We start from the raw sequence: 17937 nt of genomic DNA, 5'->3' as shown, positions 1-17937 counted from the left end.
TTAACTATTAAAAAGAATTGATGAAAATAAGTTAAATAATATATATTGTTTAAATTGCTATTGCCTTGAGTTATTATTTTGGAAAGAATGTAAAGTGCTTAAAAACACTAACTTGATGAGATTCATACTTGGATTTAATAAACAGAATATTTATTATTATTATAATTTTTTCTGATAGTGTAAGTAATGTTTATTTAACAAAGACAATGTGACTGGGGCATGAAATTACATTGGATTGCCAAAAAAAGGTTTGCAGTATAACACTGAGCTCACGATTACTTTCACATGTACATATTTTATAACAGTTTTTTTTTTTTCCAGAGTGAGTGTATGTGTATATATAGACATACAAAAAACACACATATATCTGAAGTTTTGTTCATTTTAAATCTTGCTCATCTCCTGTTTGTCTCTCCCACAGATCATGCAGTGATGCATTGTGTGTGTCCATTCATGTTGCCTTGGTTATGACCTCATAACATGTTATTGTAGGTGTGTGTGTGTGTGTGTGTGTGTGTGCTGCCTTATAAAAAGCTTCGGGGGAAATAAAATGGAGCAATTGGAGCAATGTCATGCAGTGTTGTGTAACTGAGCTACAACATAAACTAACACACACTCATTCTCACGTACACAGTTCCACAGAAATACAGACCGTCTGTACCGAAATCCCCTACTCTGACTCAACAGCTGCAGAAGCGAGCCAAAAAAAAGCTCACACATGTGTATATTAAAGCTGATGTCCAAAGGAAGTACCTCATACTACTAAACAACCACACAGCCATTTAAAAGTAAGTGGCACTGCTCGCTCCTTCATATAAGGATCCGTCAACTGCAGTTTTTCACGTAATCTGTAATCCAAGTGAAATAATAATAAACATCTGAGACAAAATGCTTTAGAGCTAAAATACAGTGCCAGATCCTGCCTAGATTTAAGCTTACCCCAAAACACCCATTCGTAAAAGAAATCTGAAATGATTCGATGAAAATGAAATGATGATCTGAAATGGAAGAAAGTGTTTACACTAGTGCTTTAAGTAAAATAGATCATAGGATGAATAATCTTGAAAATTGACCATTAAAACTAAGTTTGTATTGATAGATAGATTTAAGTATATGTGAGTAGATTCAAAGGTTTTGGAATGCATACATTTATTCATTTTTTTTAAACACGTGTATATACATTTTCAAAGACTATTATAGTGGAGATTTGCTATGGATTTGATGTATTTGGGTCTTAATCATTTTTAAACAATTCTCATATAAATGGTGCTTCTGGTGCCTGCAAGTCTTTTTGTGATCTTTTCATTTTGTTTATTGCAGTTACTTGATTTCTAATTTTGTCTTATTTGCACTTTTCCCGTGTGAAATCTTGGACAGAGTGCATGAAAGCAGAAAAAGACAAACAAACCTATAATAATATTTTAACAAGATCACAGACTGAAAACACAGCCTAAGATTAGCATCAAATATTAACCAGTCGGAAAACAAATAATTCATTTTCAAATATTTGTGTAAAGAATTCTTATCAGTCTCTCTTCCAAGTTTAAAGTAAGAAAGGGAAAAGCAAATCTGGTACTGACACGTGTAACCACCACACTGACGCAGGATAATAGTGAAAGTTTGTTGGTTTTAACTTGCTTTGTCTTCTTTCTTTTAGCCAAACAGTGACCCTTTCCCCCATGTCTGGATTACAAAAATCAACTTCCCTGTAGACACTTCCCATTTTATGTGGCTGCACACCTCAAGTTGGTGTTTATTCGACGCTATTTACAAGAAATCAACAACATGACAGCAAACCCCATTACGCATATTTCCACCAAATCAAAATATGAGCGTCTAAGTCAATGACCCAGTTTATCATATTCATCTGCGTGTGCTACATTGTTTATCTGTGGAAACAAACAAGCTTGAGTTCGCAGAACTTCATCTGGACGACAATGCGGCTGAATAAAAGTGAAACAACACTTGGCCTCATGACGCAGGTGAAAGATAGTTTTAAATACCACGAGCCGAAGGCAGAAAGAGAAAGAGACAGAAATGACTCATTGACCTTTGGTCTAATTGAACCTTGTAGAGGTTGTGGACTCGTACTGACTGACCTTGAAGGCCTAGTTTCAATCACACCCAACTCCAATTCTAGTCTGTGCAGTCTGTTTAAACAGCTTAATGGGTCAAGACTACACCTCATCCTCATTGGGGCGTGAAAAACTGGCCTAACATGTCAGCATTACAGACATAATGTTCTGACATCAGGCCAAAAGCATCAGCACTCACTTGCTCTTTCAGTTCAGTCAGTTGGCCTGACAGATTCGAGACAAGCTTCATGGTGGATTCAAGTTTCTCCTGAAGATTCCTGATCTCGTTCTGTTCGCCCTCGGCATCGCTACTAACCAGCGACATGGCCCGCATGCGTGGAAACCAATCCAAGTTGTGTTCCTGTTGGAATAGTACACATTAGTGTTCTTGGTAACACATTCCTATTAGCATATAAATAGTATACACGTGCTGGTCATATAATTAGAATATCATCAAAAAGTTGATTTATTTCACTAATTTCATTCAAAAAGATAAACGTGTATATTATATTCATTCATTACACACTGACTGATATATTTCAAATGTTTATTTCTTTTAATTTTGATGACTTTAACTGACAACTAAGAAAAATCCCAAATTCAGTATCTCAGAAAATTTGAATATTACTTATGACCCATACAAAGAAAGGACTTTTAGAAATCTTGGCCAACTGAAAAAAAAGTATGAGCATGTACAGCACTCAATACTTAGTTGGGGCTCCTTTTGGCTGAATTACTGCAGCAATGCGGCGTGGTATGGAGTTGATCAGTCTGTGGCACTGCTCAGGTGTTATGAGAGCTCAGGTTGCTCTGATAGTGGCCTTCAGCTCTTCTGCATTCTTGGGTCTGACATATCGCATCTTCCTCTTCACAATACCCCATAGATTTTCTCTGGGATTAAGGTCAGGCGAGTTTGCTTGCCAATTAAGAACAGGGATACCATGGTCCTTAAACCAGGTACTGGTAGCTTTGGCACAGTGTGCAGGTGCCAAGTCCTGTTGGAAAATGAAATCTGCATCTCCATAAAGTTGGTCAGCAGCAGGAAGCATGAAGTGCTCTAAAAGTTCTTGGTAGATGGCTGTGTTGACCTTGGACCTCAGAAAACACAGTGGATCAACACCAGGAGATGACATGGCACCCGAAACCATCACTGACTATGGAAACTTTACACTGGACCTCAAGAAACGTGGATTGTGTGCCTCTCCTCTGTTCCTCCAGACTCTGGGACCCTGATTTCCAAAGGAAATGCAAAATGTACCTTCATCAGAGAACATAACTTTGGACCACTTAGCAGAAGTCCAGTCCTATTTGTCTTTAGCTCAGGAGGTGCATCTGACGCTGTCTGTTCTTCAAGAGTGGCTTGACACAAGGAATGCGACAGCTGAAACCCATGTCTTGCACACATCTGTGTGTAGTGGTTCTTGAAGCACTGACTCCAGCTGCAGTCCACTCTTTGTGAATCTCCCACACATTTTTGAATGGGTTTTGTTTCACAATCCTCTCCAGGGTGTGATTATCCCGATTGCTTGTACAGTTTTTTTCTACCACATCTTTCCTTCCCTTTGCCTCTCTATTAATGTGCTCTGTGAACAGCCAGCCTCTTTTGCAATGACCTTTTGTGTCTTGCCCTCCTTGTGCAAGGTGTCAATGGTCGTCTTTTGGACAACTGTCAAGTCTTTTGGACAACTGTCAAGTCAGCAGTCTTCCCCATGATTGTGTAGCCTACATGACTAGACTGAGAGACCATTTAAAGGCCTTTGCAGGTGTTTTGAGTTAATTAGCTGATTAGAGTGTGGCACCAGGAGTCTTCAATATTGAACCTTTTCATAATATTCAAATTTTCTGAGATACTGAATTTAGGATTAGTTATAATCATCAAAATTAAAATAAACAAACATTTGAAATATATCAGTCTGTGTTGTAATGAATGAATATACAAGTTTACTTTTTGAATGGAATTCAAAAAGCATCAAATCAGCATATACAAATAATTTCTGAAGCATCATTTGACAATGAAGACTGGAGTAATGTTTTGCATAACATAAATACATATATAAAAACAGTTACTTTAAGCCACAATAATATTTCACAGTATTAAAGTTTTTATTCTTTATTTATAATGCTAAGACACTTGTGTGAATTTGACACATCGTAAATATATCAACTATATTAGGTTTTCCCACCATAAATATATCAAAACGTAATTTCTGATAAATGCATGGCTAAGAACTTCATTTGGACAACTTTAAATACTTTTTTGCCACCACAAATTCCAGATTTTCAAATAGTTGCATCTCAGCCAAATATTGTCCTATCATAACAAGCTTATTTAAGCTTATTTATTCGGCTTTCAGATAATGTACACATCCCTTTGATATTTTGTCAAATCTGACTAATTTGGGTCACTTCACATAAATTGCTGACCTGTCAAACGGTGCATTTTTCAGTGTCTGCTGTATGATTTATTCATTAATTACTCACAGTTTCTTATTTTTTCCCTTCCAAAACAATTTCTAAACTTCCTCCACTAGATTTCCCACCATGCACATTGCACAAACCATTTTAGAAATCAGACATTAACTAATGGTGTGCTTGAAGTAATGTCCTCCTCCACCTCCCATTCCCTCATTGTCTCTCTGTTCATAAGAATATCGTTCGTTACGTCAGCCAAAATTCCATATGTGTAATATAATTACAGCAATGGAAATGGAGTATCAAAGTCACATGAGCATGTGGACATCCTCACCCTCAGATCGGCGCTACCAAACATTGAGCACTATGTTTCTCCCTAACTAGCATACAATTATTTAACAAGGGGGAATTTACCATCGTTCCTCAATGAGATATTTGACATTATACACACTAATTCAATCAAGCAGAACACTAAAAACTGTATCTGGCCGCAAGATGAAACCAAGTTTGGATCTATTTTGGACTTTTCAGGAAATTTTGATTTACTTTTGAGCATCATAATCCTCTCAGATGGAGGGTTATGAAAAGAAACCGGCAGATTTGGCAACACTTTGCAGTATTTTACACAGTCAAAAAAAGTATAATTTACATTTTACTTTTCAGTGATTTTCTGGTCTAGTACAAAAAGTTGTTAATGAAACAGCCATGCTCTTTTGTTGCAATATCTCTGAATAGTTTATAGTGCAACAAGCGATCAGAGACAGCAGTGGGAGTCTTCGAGATCCAGCCTGAGCCAAACACGATTGCAGAATGTCTGACTTTTGTCTGACTGGTGAGAGAAGGTCAGACGCAGATCCTAATAAGGACGAGAGGGAATCTAACAGAAGCAGGGAAAAAGTGATAGCCACGTCAAAGAATACATACACACACACACACACACACACAAACTTGGCTTGCAGACAGACACGTCCTGACTACAGAGCTTTGTGAATGCTGTGAAAATATTTGCATATTTTCATCATATCCTATAAGGAAGTCAGTGAGTCTCTCTGAAAGTTATCATGACAGCTGTGCTGTAACATGCTACATAACATATATAGCTATTTTAAACAGAATTCTTTCTATTTATAACTACTATGCATGAAGGTTTTGTGTTCTGATATTCCTGGAAAGACTTGATGGGATACTTAAGATATTTTAACAAACCGCAGGACTTTTTTAAAAAAGGAAAACGCCAAACAATGTAATGCAAAACAAAACATGGATTATAAAATATATATACATCAGTTGTTTATTGTTCTGATTATAAAGACATAGCAAAGTTAAAGCAAACTTTTTGCCTATATATAAGCTTTTTTATTAAAATTTGTAAATAATTGTGTTGTCAAAATAGAACAAAAGAAAATAACTTTAACTAAAAAACAAAAATGAGGCAGTTTTGTTGTTGAAGGAAAACACTATTTTCTGACATGAAAACGTAATTTCTGCATTCATGCAAAATAATGACTGTTTTCAAACAGGTGTCCTGACCACTCCCCTTCTCTGCTACTGGTCAATGAAACAGATAGTCCCGCCTTAAAAAATAACATTGTTGGCTTAGCTATAAAATGACCACAATGCAATGCAAATGCATTTTATTTTTAAGAAGCGGAGCCACTAGAAGAAATCGGGACACATTTTAAAATAAAAATTAAATTACACTAAGATATAAAATTACAACTTTAAAGAAATAGCCACAGAGGCAGAACACAGCTTCCATAGGAAATGTTGAAAAGTCATAGCATCTAAAAATAAACTTTCCCTTATACATTTATATGCACATTATCTTTAAATGATGGGGAAGAACGGTTCATGCATATGTAATTATGTCAGTTACTCGCTTATAGGCATGTGTGTGTGACAGAAAGAGAGAGAGACAGAGGTCTTCAGGCTGCAGGTGCAGAGAAGTCCCCTTGTCTCTGAAATCTCAGATGGGCCGCGCGCACACACTTCAGACAGACGCAGGGGAAAATCACAGGTAATGCTCTCACTCATTCTGAGAACAAGAGAGGAGTGCGTGCGCACTCACTTCCTGCTGCCACAGATGTTGAGGTTTGTGTTTACCTCCCGCCCACAAACAATGTCGTCTGTGCATGGAGCCCAGCTGTCAGCCGGTTTCGTCATCGTCATCACACAGGCACAAACCATTAACTCTAATCAGACCTGTTTCATCCTGACTGAGTCTGCTTTTGAAATCTGTCAAATGGTATAGCCAACGTCACCAACCCTGTTCAGAATACCACACAGCGGGTAAATTACATAGACCGATGCCTAACAAACTCAGATTTTAACCAAAGAAGCCTAGAGCTCCTAGAGAAAACACAAAAAATAAATAACAGTATGAATAATGCATTTATAAAATATTCTTATAATTTTGCTATGAGTTCTAAATAGACAAATACCCAATAAAATTATTACACATATGTATTAAAATTTAGGAAACACTTCTAGTTCTCTAAATAACTAACAAATCCAGAATACTGTGTTTTTATTTTATTATAAATTATATATTAGACTCAAAATGTTTCATGAAGTCTGAACTTTAAATGGAAAATCACTGCTTCTAATAATCATATGAATTAAGAACAAACAAAAAAGGGAAATTTTCATAGCTATTTTTGTAAAACCATAGTTTATAATACCAGACAAACCGGACATTTAGCAAATCCTAAAACTATTTTTAATTATCCCATTTCTCCAAATAACCAACACATGTAAAAATCAAGAGGATAAAGTGACATGTCTGCTTTACAACCTACACTAAATACCTACTTCCTCTGGTTTTACTTCAACAGAAAAGAGAACTACTACTATTTCTACGTAAAAAGAAAAAAGCTGAAAACAAAGGGTTAGTTCATATAAGATGAACATATTGTCATCATATATAATCACAGAGATATTATGAAGAGTGTTAAAAACGAAAAAATGTTGTTACTATTGACGTAACTGAATCTTGATGTTTCCTCTTTTATGTTCCAAAGAAGAAAGGAATGATACAGGTCTGAATTGACATGAGAGTGAGTAGAGCAAATGATCATAGAATTTTATTTTTTTCAAAGAATTGTCTCTCTAATAAAAAGAAACTATAACAGCGCTCATTCGCTTATGACGGGAAAAGGAAAAAATGTAATGCAAGCATCTTTTCCTTTTTTTAATTTTATTTTTGCAGTGCTGCTTTGGTTTGACGCTTATTTGGGTGTGTTTGTGCACGTTCGTGCGTCCGAACCAGCCCCCTCTCAAACCTCTATTTCCTAAGCTTTGTTTACACTTGACAGCATTGCCAGTAAATGTGTGAGCGCTCTAGCCACATCAATTTCAACTGTATCTGCTGCTTCAATGGAAATGAGGGAAGTGTGAATTTCATTACTAATACCGCAAGAGCCCACACACTTAGACAGGATGCTCTGTGGTCTGTGCAGAAACAACAGCATCGGTCCTAAACGGGACCCAAGCGTTCACGCACTGCTTCAAAGTGCGACAATTACAACAGACGTCATCACAAACGCTGTGAATAATATTCACGGGGGGGAAAAAGCTGCAAGGAAAAGGGCAGGTTCATGTAGGGGTTCTACCTACAGACACAGCGCTTGATCTAACCTCAATTACCTGAATGAAAGTAGACGATCAAACAGTAAAGTTCTTTCCTCTTTGGTCTTGATAGGTCTTGAAGCGATTAAGGTGAATATATTTGTTTTAAGAGCAGCAATTTAAGACAAAGTGTATTAGAACATTTTGTAGACCAAATCAACAATTAGAATCACTCTGGTTCCTCAACAATTAGGATTTTCCCATTTTCTGTTGGATTGCTGCAGAAAATAAGCTCTGCGGCCCTCAAATGTTTATGATTATCACATATCCTGTTGATCATGCTAAAGAATTTCAAGCTTAAATACAATCGGCAGAAGTAAAATGCTGACTACAAATGAACCATAGGCCTCATGACCTCAGTGTCACCACCACTAAGCTACTACTTTTAACCATTTTTAGTCCTGTTAAACGATTAATTGAGATTAATCGTATACAAAATAAAAGTTTTTATTTGCATAGTATATGTGTGTGTTCTGTGTTTTGTTTATTATGTATATATATATATTTAGAAAGTATTTACACATATTTATATCCATAATTTATTATATATATAACGTTTATTTTGGATACGATTAATCGCGATTAATCATTTGACACCATTACTATATATTTAATACTTCTTTAAAAATCTGCACTGTAGAAAGTTTAAGTTTGAAAAGTTTGCAAGAGCGCAAGCAAAAACACAATAAGATTGTATAAGGGACTGGTGGGTGGGTGGACGAATGTTTCTGTTCATTGTGATGACGTTTAATTACTATGACAATCTCTGTAAACCAATTATTTCCCAACATCTAAAAAGCTTTAAAAAAAAAAAAGAAAGAATCACAAATAGGGTATTAATGATGTATTATATGTCATAGAATAAAATGTGCAAAATAATCTGATAGTTTTTTTTGTTCGTTTTTTTATCTCAGACCTTTTTTAAAACCCATTGAAAAAAAAAAACACTGACTTTGGGATGGTAGAAACAGAAGTTCAAAAATGTTAACTTGTTTCCAGGTTGTTAGACTCATTCCACATTCTCCCTATAACTTCCTGACTTCTCTTTACTAAATAAAATGTTAAAAAGTGACTTCATGTGCAGTTTCTATAGTCAAATAATGACTTTAACAACCACAGCTTGATGCTCTTCTCAGAAACCATAGAGAGAGACCATGCATTAAATACTGATGCATCACAAATTGCTCTACCCTTTGTTGTCAAGTCAAAGCATTCTTATTTTTAGGAGACCTTTAAGAGCAACTAATCCCAAATCAGGTGATTCCTCCCAAGACCGCAAAGTGAACCCTCGAAATCCACCACAGAAGTTGGGAACTGGGCCAAAAGACACCACCCGGATCAGAAACTGTGTCAGAAACCCACCGCTGCACCATCTGCGTCAAGAGAACCACCACTTGTGCAGAAGGGGCTTTCCTGAGTACTTCTCTTTCCCTAAAATTACTCAAAAGTTACATAAAACGCTATTAAAGTTCCACGCCATTGCATTAAGCAAAGCATATGATGATAAAATGGCAATAGAGATAAAACAGGATGTTTAAATGAACAACATAAGTGCCCTCATTTTTCTTTTAATATCCTGTTTAGCAACAGACTTGCATTCACCCAGTGATTTGCTACAGTTGTTAAAAGAGTTTTTCTGATGAAAAAGCCCACAGTGTTTTAAGTAAGGGATAATTTTTCAAAGAAACACACAAATACAAAGGCATACACATATAGCAATCATGAGGGGAACTCCTGCTTCTCTGGTCAACCAACTGAAATGAGCCGTGTGCGCTGTCACAGCTTTTCTCAAGGATTAACACATTCCAAGACATTTTCAAGAGTTGTTAAGACTCCAGTCTGAAGGCAAACAGAAGCTCTGGTGTCCCTGAGAGACTGAAGGTCACAAAGTTATGATTGTATGAGTCAAAGTAGAAGGTTTGCGGTCATTTAAGGGGATTTACTGCGAGGAATCTGGTGGAAAATATCTTAAATACTTCACTTTCCCAGAGGTAAAGCTTAAAGTAGGCCACATTCCCCACAGCAAGCTACACTTCTAGGGTCAGGTCGGTTCAGTTCTGCCCCAGGGTTTGTGGGCTCAAATAAACATAAGATCTAAACATGTTTCTGAGGAGAAGTCACGCCCCATCATGGCATCATTTAGTCTTCATAAATACATCATTCATTGGAAATCTGATATCTAACAGCATCTCTGAAGCCATGCTTTGTAGAGGGGAAAGAAACCCACACACAAACACCTTATTGGTATGCTGTTTGAGCTGAACTCTTTGGTTCTCTCTCTGTGTGTATAAGTTGATACTCAGTGTCAAGCAATCACATCGTTTTCAACTGTGAGTTCACAAATAATCCTCAGCAGTAAATAAACACATCCACTGATCCAAAACTGCGCCATGCTATTGGCTGGTTCCCTCTCATCATGTGACTTTGACCCTAAGGCTTAAATTACCTCAGCTTGACCTCGGCTTCTTGAAAGGCGACAACCATTTAGTTTTAATTTACAATGAGGCACTTACAATGGTAGTAAATGGAGTTCTTTTTCTAAGGATTTAAAACCAAAAATGTGAATTTTACAAAAGCACTTACTTTGATTTTTTAAAGTGTTTTTGTAAGAAGTTCCTTATGCTCACCCAAAGCATTTATGTGACCAAAATACAGTCAAATTTTCTAATTTTAATAGATTTTAAAGTGTAATTTATTCCTGTGATGCAAAGTAGGATTTTCAGCATTATTAGTATTATTTTTTATTTTGGAAACCACACTATTTTTTTTATTTTTATTATTATTGCTGAATACAAAGTTCAGTAAAATAAAGTATTTACTGTCAATTTAATGCTTCCTTGCTGAATACAAGTATTCATCTCTTTCAAAAAATTGTCATTTTGATATTTAGGTATTACATTGTCATGGCAACAAAATGGTCCAAAATGGTGAACATATCGTTCATGTTTTAAATTTTTTTTTATTTTTATTATTATTATGGATTCACTTTAATTGTAACAGTAATCTTGTTGCCTTTTTTTCAACAAAAGGAAGAACAAGTCGTAATTAATTGCTGTAATCAGAACTATTCCACAAATGCTTTCAAATGAGTTTAACTAGTAATGAACCTAGACTATTTCTTTAAACTGAATGAAGGGTTAGCTATGGATGCTACACATTCCACTGTGTGATTTATGCCTAGTACTTTGTTGCGCGTCCCATTTCAACTTTTCTTAGAAATGGTACAAACAATTTTCAAATGAAATTCTTTTGAGATACCACATCCACCCAAGATAAAAACTCAGTTGTGGCTGAAAATATGATCATTTTATCTTAGCAACCCTATCAAATACATTACCCGGATCATTTCGGCCACATAGCTCTCTGGCCCTGTGAACTCTGTGGAGTCTTTCACTTTCACCAGCACGATGAAGAAGAGATAATGCCACATGTTGTGCTCCACCTTAATGTGCTCCTCAAATGTCACAGTTTTGTTGTCGAACTTGTCCCTCTCCAAACCTGTAGAGCAGAAACACAGTTACAGCCAAATGAGTTTGAATCAGTTGTTGTAAATGGGCCTTGTTTTTATGGGTTAAGGCCAGTTAAGAAGATTGAGTGTAATCTTGAAGTGACAAAGCAGCCCAATGGTCAGTTGTCCAAAAAAAAGGATCAGGTCAGAAGCTTATTTAGATCTATGCAGTTTACTCAGTAAGAGGGAAAACAACCTTTTAAGACTTTGACATGATGCGTAACCAGACTTCTTTCTCTTAAAAATGGTTATGTTTCAAAGAAAACTGTACTATCTCGAAAGAGGAAGTCTAACCACAGGGAAACTGTTTGTATACAACCATGAATGGTGCATGTTACGAGGAAATGGAGTTATGAATCTTGTGATAGTCACAAACAAATAGCCTAATTTTGATGCATAATTGGCAAGTGAACACATTGGGAAATTGTCACTTGACTACAACACGTCATCTACTCTCCAATTGCACGTTTGTACTGTTCATCTCAGATTACATTCTGTTTCGCACTTTGCTTTCAAAAGGATTGTGAAATCATCAACTGAATCCCAACAAACTTCAGTTTCAATATCAATGCATATGAAAAGACATGAGTCTAAAACAGTCTTTATATACAAGTAAGTGTGTGCACTGTGAGACTGATGATCATTTATAGCTGATCTCACACTAACATGGTCAACAGGAAGACACTCCACCACCTCCTCAGTGAGTTATGACTAAGACTTCTGGTGAAGAGGGGGCGTCCTAATGTTTATGCTGGAGCAAAACAGTTTTGTGGGCCTGTGAAATATATGGGACATAGGTACATGAAATGAATAAGCTTGTGACTCACTGAAGATAACTTGAAGACACTTGAAGGATATTTGATTTATGCGATGTATTGCTTAAAGTACATTTCAAAGCCAAAACTGAAATATAAACAATAGTGTCCAGAGACAAGAAACATCAACTGAGCTATTTTTTTGATCTGCAAATGAAGCATTAAGCTTGATTCGTTCTGTCTGATGCTAACGTTGTCAGTTTGAGTATGAGGTTGCAGGTTCTAATTAGCCATAATAAAAGGTTTTATTTTAATAAACAAGAATTGCAGCTGTATGTCAGGAGATGTGGAGCAAGATCTCTTCGTTTGCATTGTCTTTTGTGTTTTGACTGGAATGGAAAGCCACTGGAATTCCGTTGAGGGCATGTACAGTAGACACTCACCACAAATGAAGCAAGTCGTTTTCAGAACCTCCTCTTTCTTCTGTTTTTCACTTCTGAGGTCAGCAAAGGTGTCAATGATGACTCCAAAAATGAGGTTGAGGACGATGATGATTACCATAAAGAAGAAGAGGAGGTCGTAGATCACACGGGCTGCAAAAAGAGGCTCCTATGGAGAAAAGAGATGCAGTAGATCATAATATCAGTGCTGTTTCAAATTCAATCTCACAATCAACATCCAATAACAGACCATAGGTCCTCAAGCTTTCTGAGTAAAGACTCAATAAACCCAGTTTTCTACCTAAATCTGCCCAGTCAAACTTATCTCTGTGCAACCAAACCAACTGTTTGAGAACTACAATTTTAAAGTCCCAATTTACCCAACTATAAGTAAAAATAAAAGTGTTTGACTGATTATTCAAAATGCACCAATAAGTGATCATAAAAGCATTTGTGAGGACAATTATTGTAAGGACAAGTTGTAATTATTCAACAGTGTTATTTTAGTATCAGTGAGATACCAGTTTGAATTAGCATTTATTTTAATATTTTCCATTTTCATTTTGAAATTTTAGCAAATTTGCTGTTTTTGACATTAAACTTTAATGAAAATGAGAAATATTTATTTTTTATATTTTATTGTATTTTTTAGAAATTAATTTCAAGTAACATTTTTTTTTTGTATTTTGTGTGCTGTCAAACGATTAATCTAGATTAATCCCATGCCAAAAAAAGGTTTTTGTTTACATATTATATGTACGTGTACTGTCTTTATTTATTATACGCACACATACAGTATACATATATTTGGAAATATTTACATGTATATACATTTATATTCTTATATTTTATATTATATATAAATATATATTAATATAAAAACACCATTTTTCTTAAATATATACATGCATGTGTTTTTTTTATATATATACATAATAAATATACACAGCACAACACACACACATATATATTATGGAACAAAAACATTTATTTTGGATGCGATTAATCACGATTAATCATTTGACAGTATTTTTGTCCAGTGGAATTGGAGAAATAGCAATTGTTTCCAAACAGGTTTTCTGAACACCCATCTTCCACAGGCCGAATAAAAGACTCAATTTCATATTGAGGCCCTTGTGTGGTACCTCTTTAGAAGGTTTCCGCAAAACATCTCCAACCCCGCCACCGCTTCTTAGACCGTGGCTCAAGACAGTGACGATACACATGAGCAGCGAGTCGCACGTCCTCTCCTTATCCTCAATCACAACAGCGGTCGACTGTACTCCTACAGCTGCAGGAAACAACACGTCAATACGCAAATCACAAATAATGGACTACTGCGGAATGTTCTATAGAAAGCGCTCAGACTAAAAGGTTGCATACATGCAAATCTCAAAGCAGAAATAGCATTTGAGGTGAAACGCTTTCCTAAAATAAGATCCAAAGTTATCAGACCATAACACAAAAAAAAAAAAAAATCTCATTCACAAACGTCAAAGATAATTTGCAAACAAATACAAGACTATTTATACAACTAAATTTGTATATGTTCTAAAGAAAACGTCAGCAGTGCTAGCTACGATTGCGAAGGTGTTTCTAAAAATAAATATAAAAAAAAAAAAAAACATTCTTACATTCTGAAGAATCACAACAGACTCTTGAAATGTAAGCTTTGCCATAATCTTGTTCTTGTTAACCCTAAGTAACCCTGTTTTATGAGAAAGAACAATGCTAGTCTCAAACTGGCTTAAGCGAAGTCTTTCAATGTTAACTGGTGTGCTAAACAAGGTAAGACACATTCACAGGGGCAGACATGCCACGCGCCGCAGGTTCAGAGGGTTCAGACCGGCTGATCAGCTCCAGCGATCAAATTAGTCTGGCCTTACATCTTAAATATGCACATTCTCAAAGACCTGCCTGCAAATCCGAATTAGACTGGTCTGCACTTTAACCCCAAACCAGCGTGAACCCGCTGAACATTTAGTGCCTGACTGTCATTAACCTCCGACCCCAAACATCACCCACATAACCTACCAGGGATTCTCTCCTCTCCTCGTCTCATGACCAGGCCATACCACTCAGATTTAACTAGAAGTGTGTGTGTGAAGGAGAGAGTTGTGAGTGATGGGGTCCATACCATCCGTCATGGTCTCCGTGGAACAGTTCTCCTCTTTCCGACACACCGCGCCTGCCAGGAACTCTCCCATCTTACTGGCAGAGTGCTCTGAACACAGGGGAAAACTGCAGATTAGGAGCTATGAATTGTTACTTTTAAATCAATATTTAAATCAATATTTAATTATTAATGTATTGTTATTATATTATTATAATATATGATTCAATATCATTTTAGGTTTGGGGTAAGTATAAAAGGCTGTATCTTATGCTCACCGAAGTTGCATTTATTTGATCAAAAATGAAGTAAAACTGTTATATTATTACACTTTAAAATACATGTAAAATAATTATTTTAGAAATAAAAATTCTGAATAAATGATGCAAAGCTGAATTTTCAGCATCATTACCCCAGTCTGAAATGTCACATGATCCTTCAGAAATCATTGCTGATTTGCTGCTCAAGAAACAATTATTATTATTTTCAATGCTGGAAACAGTTGTGCTGCTTAATATTTTTATGGAAACTGCTTTTTTTCAGGATTCTTTGAATTGAATGATTCTTTAAATCTTTTTGCAACATTGGCATTTACTGTCACTTTTGCTCTATTTAATGTATCCCCGCGGGCTAAAATAATTAATTTATTTAAAAAAGAAATACCCCAAACTCTAAATGATAGTATACAAAAAATAAATAAAAAATTCACATTAAAATATGGAGAATTATATTTTTTTTAGCATAACACTAATGGGATTCAAGAGTGAAATGACAACTGTTATAAAAATAGTGTCAGAATGCAAAAAAAAGAAGAAAAAATTTAATTACTGGTTATAATTACTGCTTCATTTTGTATGATCATAACATATTTTTTTATATCTTTCTTTTGATTTTAGGATGACCTATAGGTGTTCTTGCGAAATAACCAGCTACATGTTTGAAACCTGACCTGTTGCATGAAACAACAAGAGATTTCTCATGTACAATGTGGACTGCCACGTGTTTTTGAAGTGTAATTTTCAGACTTTGAGCAACATCGGATAGAATCCATCTGTTTTTCTCACCAAGAGTTTTATTGGATATCCTGTCCACGGTCAGAATGAAGTCATCCTTGAAGATGATGTATCCAACAATGGAGAAGAGGTAGACCAGGATGAGAGCCAGCACGGCGGTCAAAACGATCGAGCGGCCATTCCTGGTCACGCTCTTGATGACGTTTAACAGCGTCTCTTCTCGGTAGATCAAGTCAAAGAGCTGGAGAGAGAGAGTAAGATGAGAGTATGTGTGTGTGTGCACGTGTATACAGTATACATGACAGTGAAAGTGTGAGAGGTGAGAGGTCAGAGTTAGAAGAGACGTCCCTGTGTGAAAGATGGGAATGTCTGGTGGAGTGAGTGAAAGTGTATGTGTGTATTACTCACAAGCAAGCTGTAGAAGAAGACATGAACAAAGACTCCAAGGCTGCATATAATGAGGTAAAGCAGATGATACAGGAACTCCACATCCATGATCATGGCCTTGTATCCTCTTGTGAATGTACCGCGATTTCCCACAAAACTCATTAGAAAAATCACTTTATTGCACACCTGAAAACACAACCATAGCATTAAGAGATTTTATTGGACTGTTTTTTTGCTCATTTATAATGAGTTGAGGTAACCTTTAGCAATAAGAACATTTATCTGTAGTGTATCATTATGGATACACCAACAATTGCAGCAGAACCACAAATTAGGGGCTCAAGTACTGGCATCAGTTTTCAGTTTCTGCATTCTGAAACATTTCCATTTTGAAATCATATTTAATCATAAAACCACTAAATTATCAAAGCATTCAGCTGAAGATTGCAAACAAGATTCAACTATTAACTCTGTTCGAGAACAAAAAACTGTTAGTAGCTCATGCTTTTTTTTTTTTTTTTTTTTTTTTTTTTTGTAGGAAATAATTACACTACCATGTTTAGAGTAATATTTAAACTTAAACATTTGGCCAGCAAGGATGCATTAAATCGATCAATAGTGATTCATCAAAGAATCTTTAAGAAATTGATGTATTTCTGTGACATTGAAGACTTCTGTAATTGTTATGAAAATGCAGCTTTGCATCACAGGAATAAATGTGATATAAAAAATGTATTCGAATAGAAAATGTTTCTTTTAAACTGCAATAATATTTTGAAATGTAATCTATATTCGGTCAAATAAATGCAGTCTTTGTAAGCATATCCAAGTAAAATACTTGTTTTAGTGTTGGGCACCTTGCATGTACAAAAAGATTAGTTTGCCCAACTAAAGCTTTGGTATTATTGATTCAACCTCATATTGTTCCGAAACCACAGTATTTCCTGCTACATTTAAGAGATGTTTTGAATGCATGCATGTGAGAAAAGAGCAGCATGAACACTTTAAGATGATTTGGAACTGATATTAGGTTTGGATGCATACTAAGTGTGCACACTATTAGGGGAAAGTGGCGTTGTTGTGTGAGCCAAGTCCATTTTAACATCGGCCTGTGAAAGCCGTGTGAAATCCCCCAGTGACGCACGACACACCTCAGTGCAAAACACACGAGCTGCCCTTTGACAACAATGCTGGCCAGACGAGTTTTGGCAGAAGACTGTCATTCACTCACATTGAAGGCCCCGAGAAGAAACAGTGTGGGCTCCAGGCCGACTGAAAATATGAGGCGTAATATTGTGGAAGCGATGAGCGCCCGAATCCCATGAGGCTGGGGTAGAACTATAACTATGGCCAGTGAAACCAACATCGCCACCCAAAGCAGTGCAGAGAGGTGTGGCTCCAGGGTGCCTGAGGAAAAAGAGGTAAACACGTTTTAGTTCCATCAATCATGCTCCGGGATAAAAATACTGCAGAAGTGACATGTTATCATGCCATCTGTCACGGTTACAGCGTCAGCGATGCTACAGGCCTCATGTTCAACTGTCTCAGGGACACAACTTAGATTCTGATTAAAAATCCACAGTGTGTTTCTGCAAGTTGTGTCATTT

At 36.2% G+C, this 17937-nt stretch overlaps 1 protein-coding gene across 13 annotated transcripts in view; it reads right to left on the bottom strand.

Annotated features, from left to right (window-relative positions):
* LOC127968107 (inositol 1,4,5-trisphosphate receptor type 1) overlaps positions 1-17937 on the bottom strand; it is a 131561-nt gene that overhangs the window by 4345 nt on the left and 109279 nt on the right. For 12 of the 13 annotated variants that reach the window (XM_052569001.1, XM_052569009.1, XM_052568998.1 and 9 more), the window contains 8 exons: positions 17562-17737; positions 16352-16516; positions 15995-16184; positions 14955-15041; positions 13963-14108; positions 12821-12986; positions 11452-11612; positions 2275-2436 (listed from right to left, as the gene is read on the bottom strand). In XM_052569001.1, the coding sequence (XP_052424961.1) occupies positions 2275-2436; positions 11452-11612; positions 12821-12986; positions 13963-14108; positions 14955-15041; positions 15995-16184; positions 16352-16516; positions 17562-17737 (1253 nt within the window). The remainder of the gene's footprint in view (positions 1-2274; positions 2437-11451; positions 11613-12820; positions 12987-13962; positions 14109-14954; positions 15042-15994; positions 16185-16351; positions 16517-17561; positions 17738-17937) is intronic. The other variant, XM_052569008.1, reaches the window with a different exon arrangement.

This window comes from Carassius gibelio, chromosome B11 (assembly GCF_023724105.1).
Source record: "Carassius gibelio isolate Cgi1373 ecotype wild population from Czech Republic chromosome B11, carGib1.2-hapl.c, whole genome shotgun sequence".
Lineage (NCBI taxonomy): Eukaryota > Metazoa > Chordata > Actinopteri > Cypriniformes > Cyprinidae > Carassius > Carassius gibelio.
The sequence above is the reverse complement of the archived record's forward strand: the minus strand, read 5'-3'. Positions and strand labels throughout refer to the sequence as shown.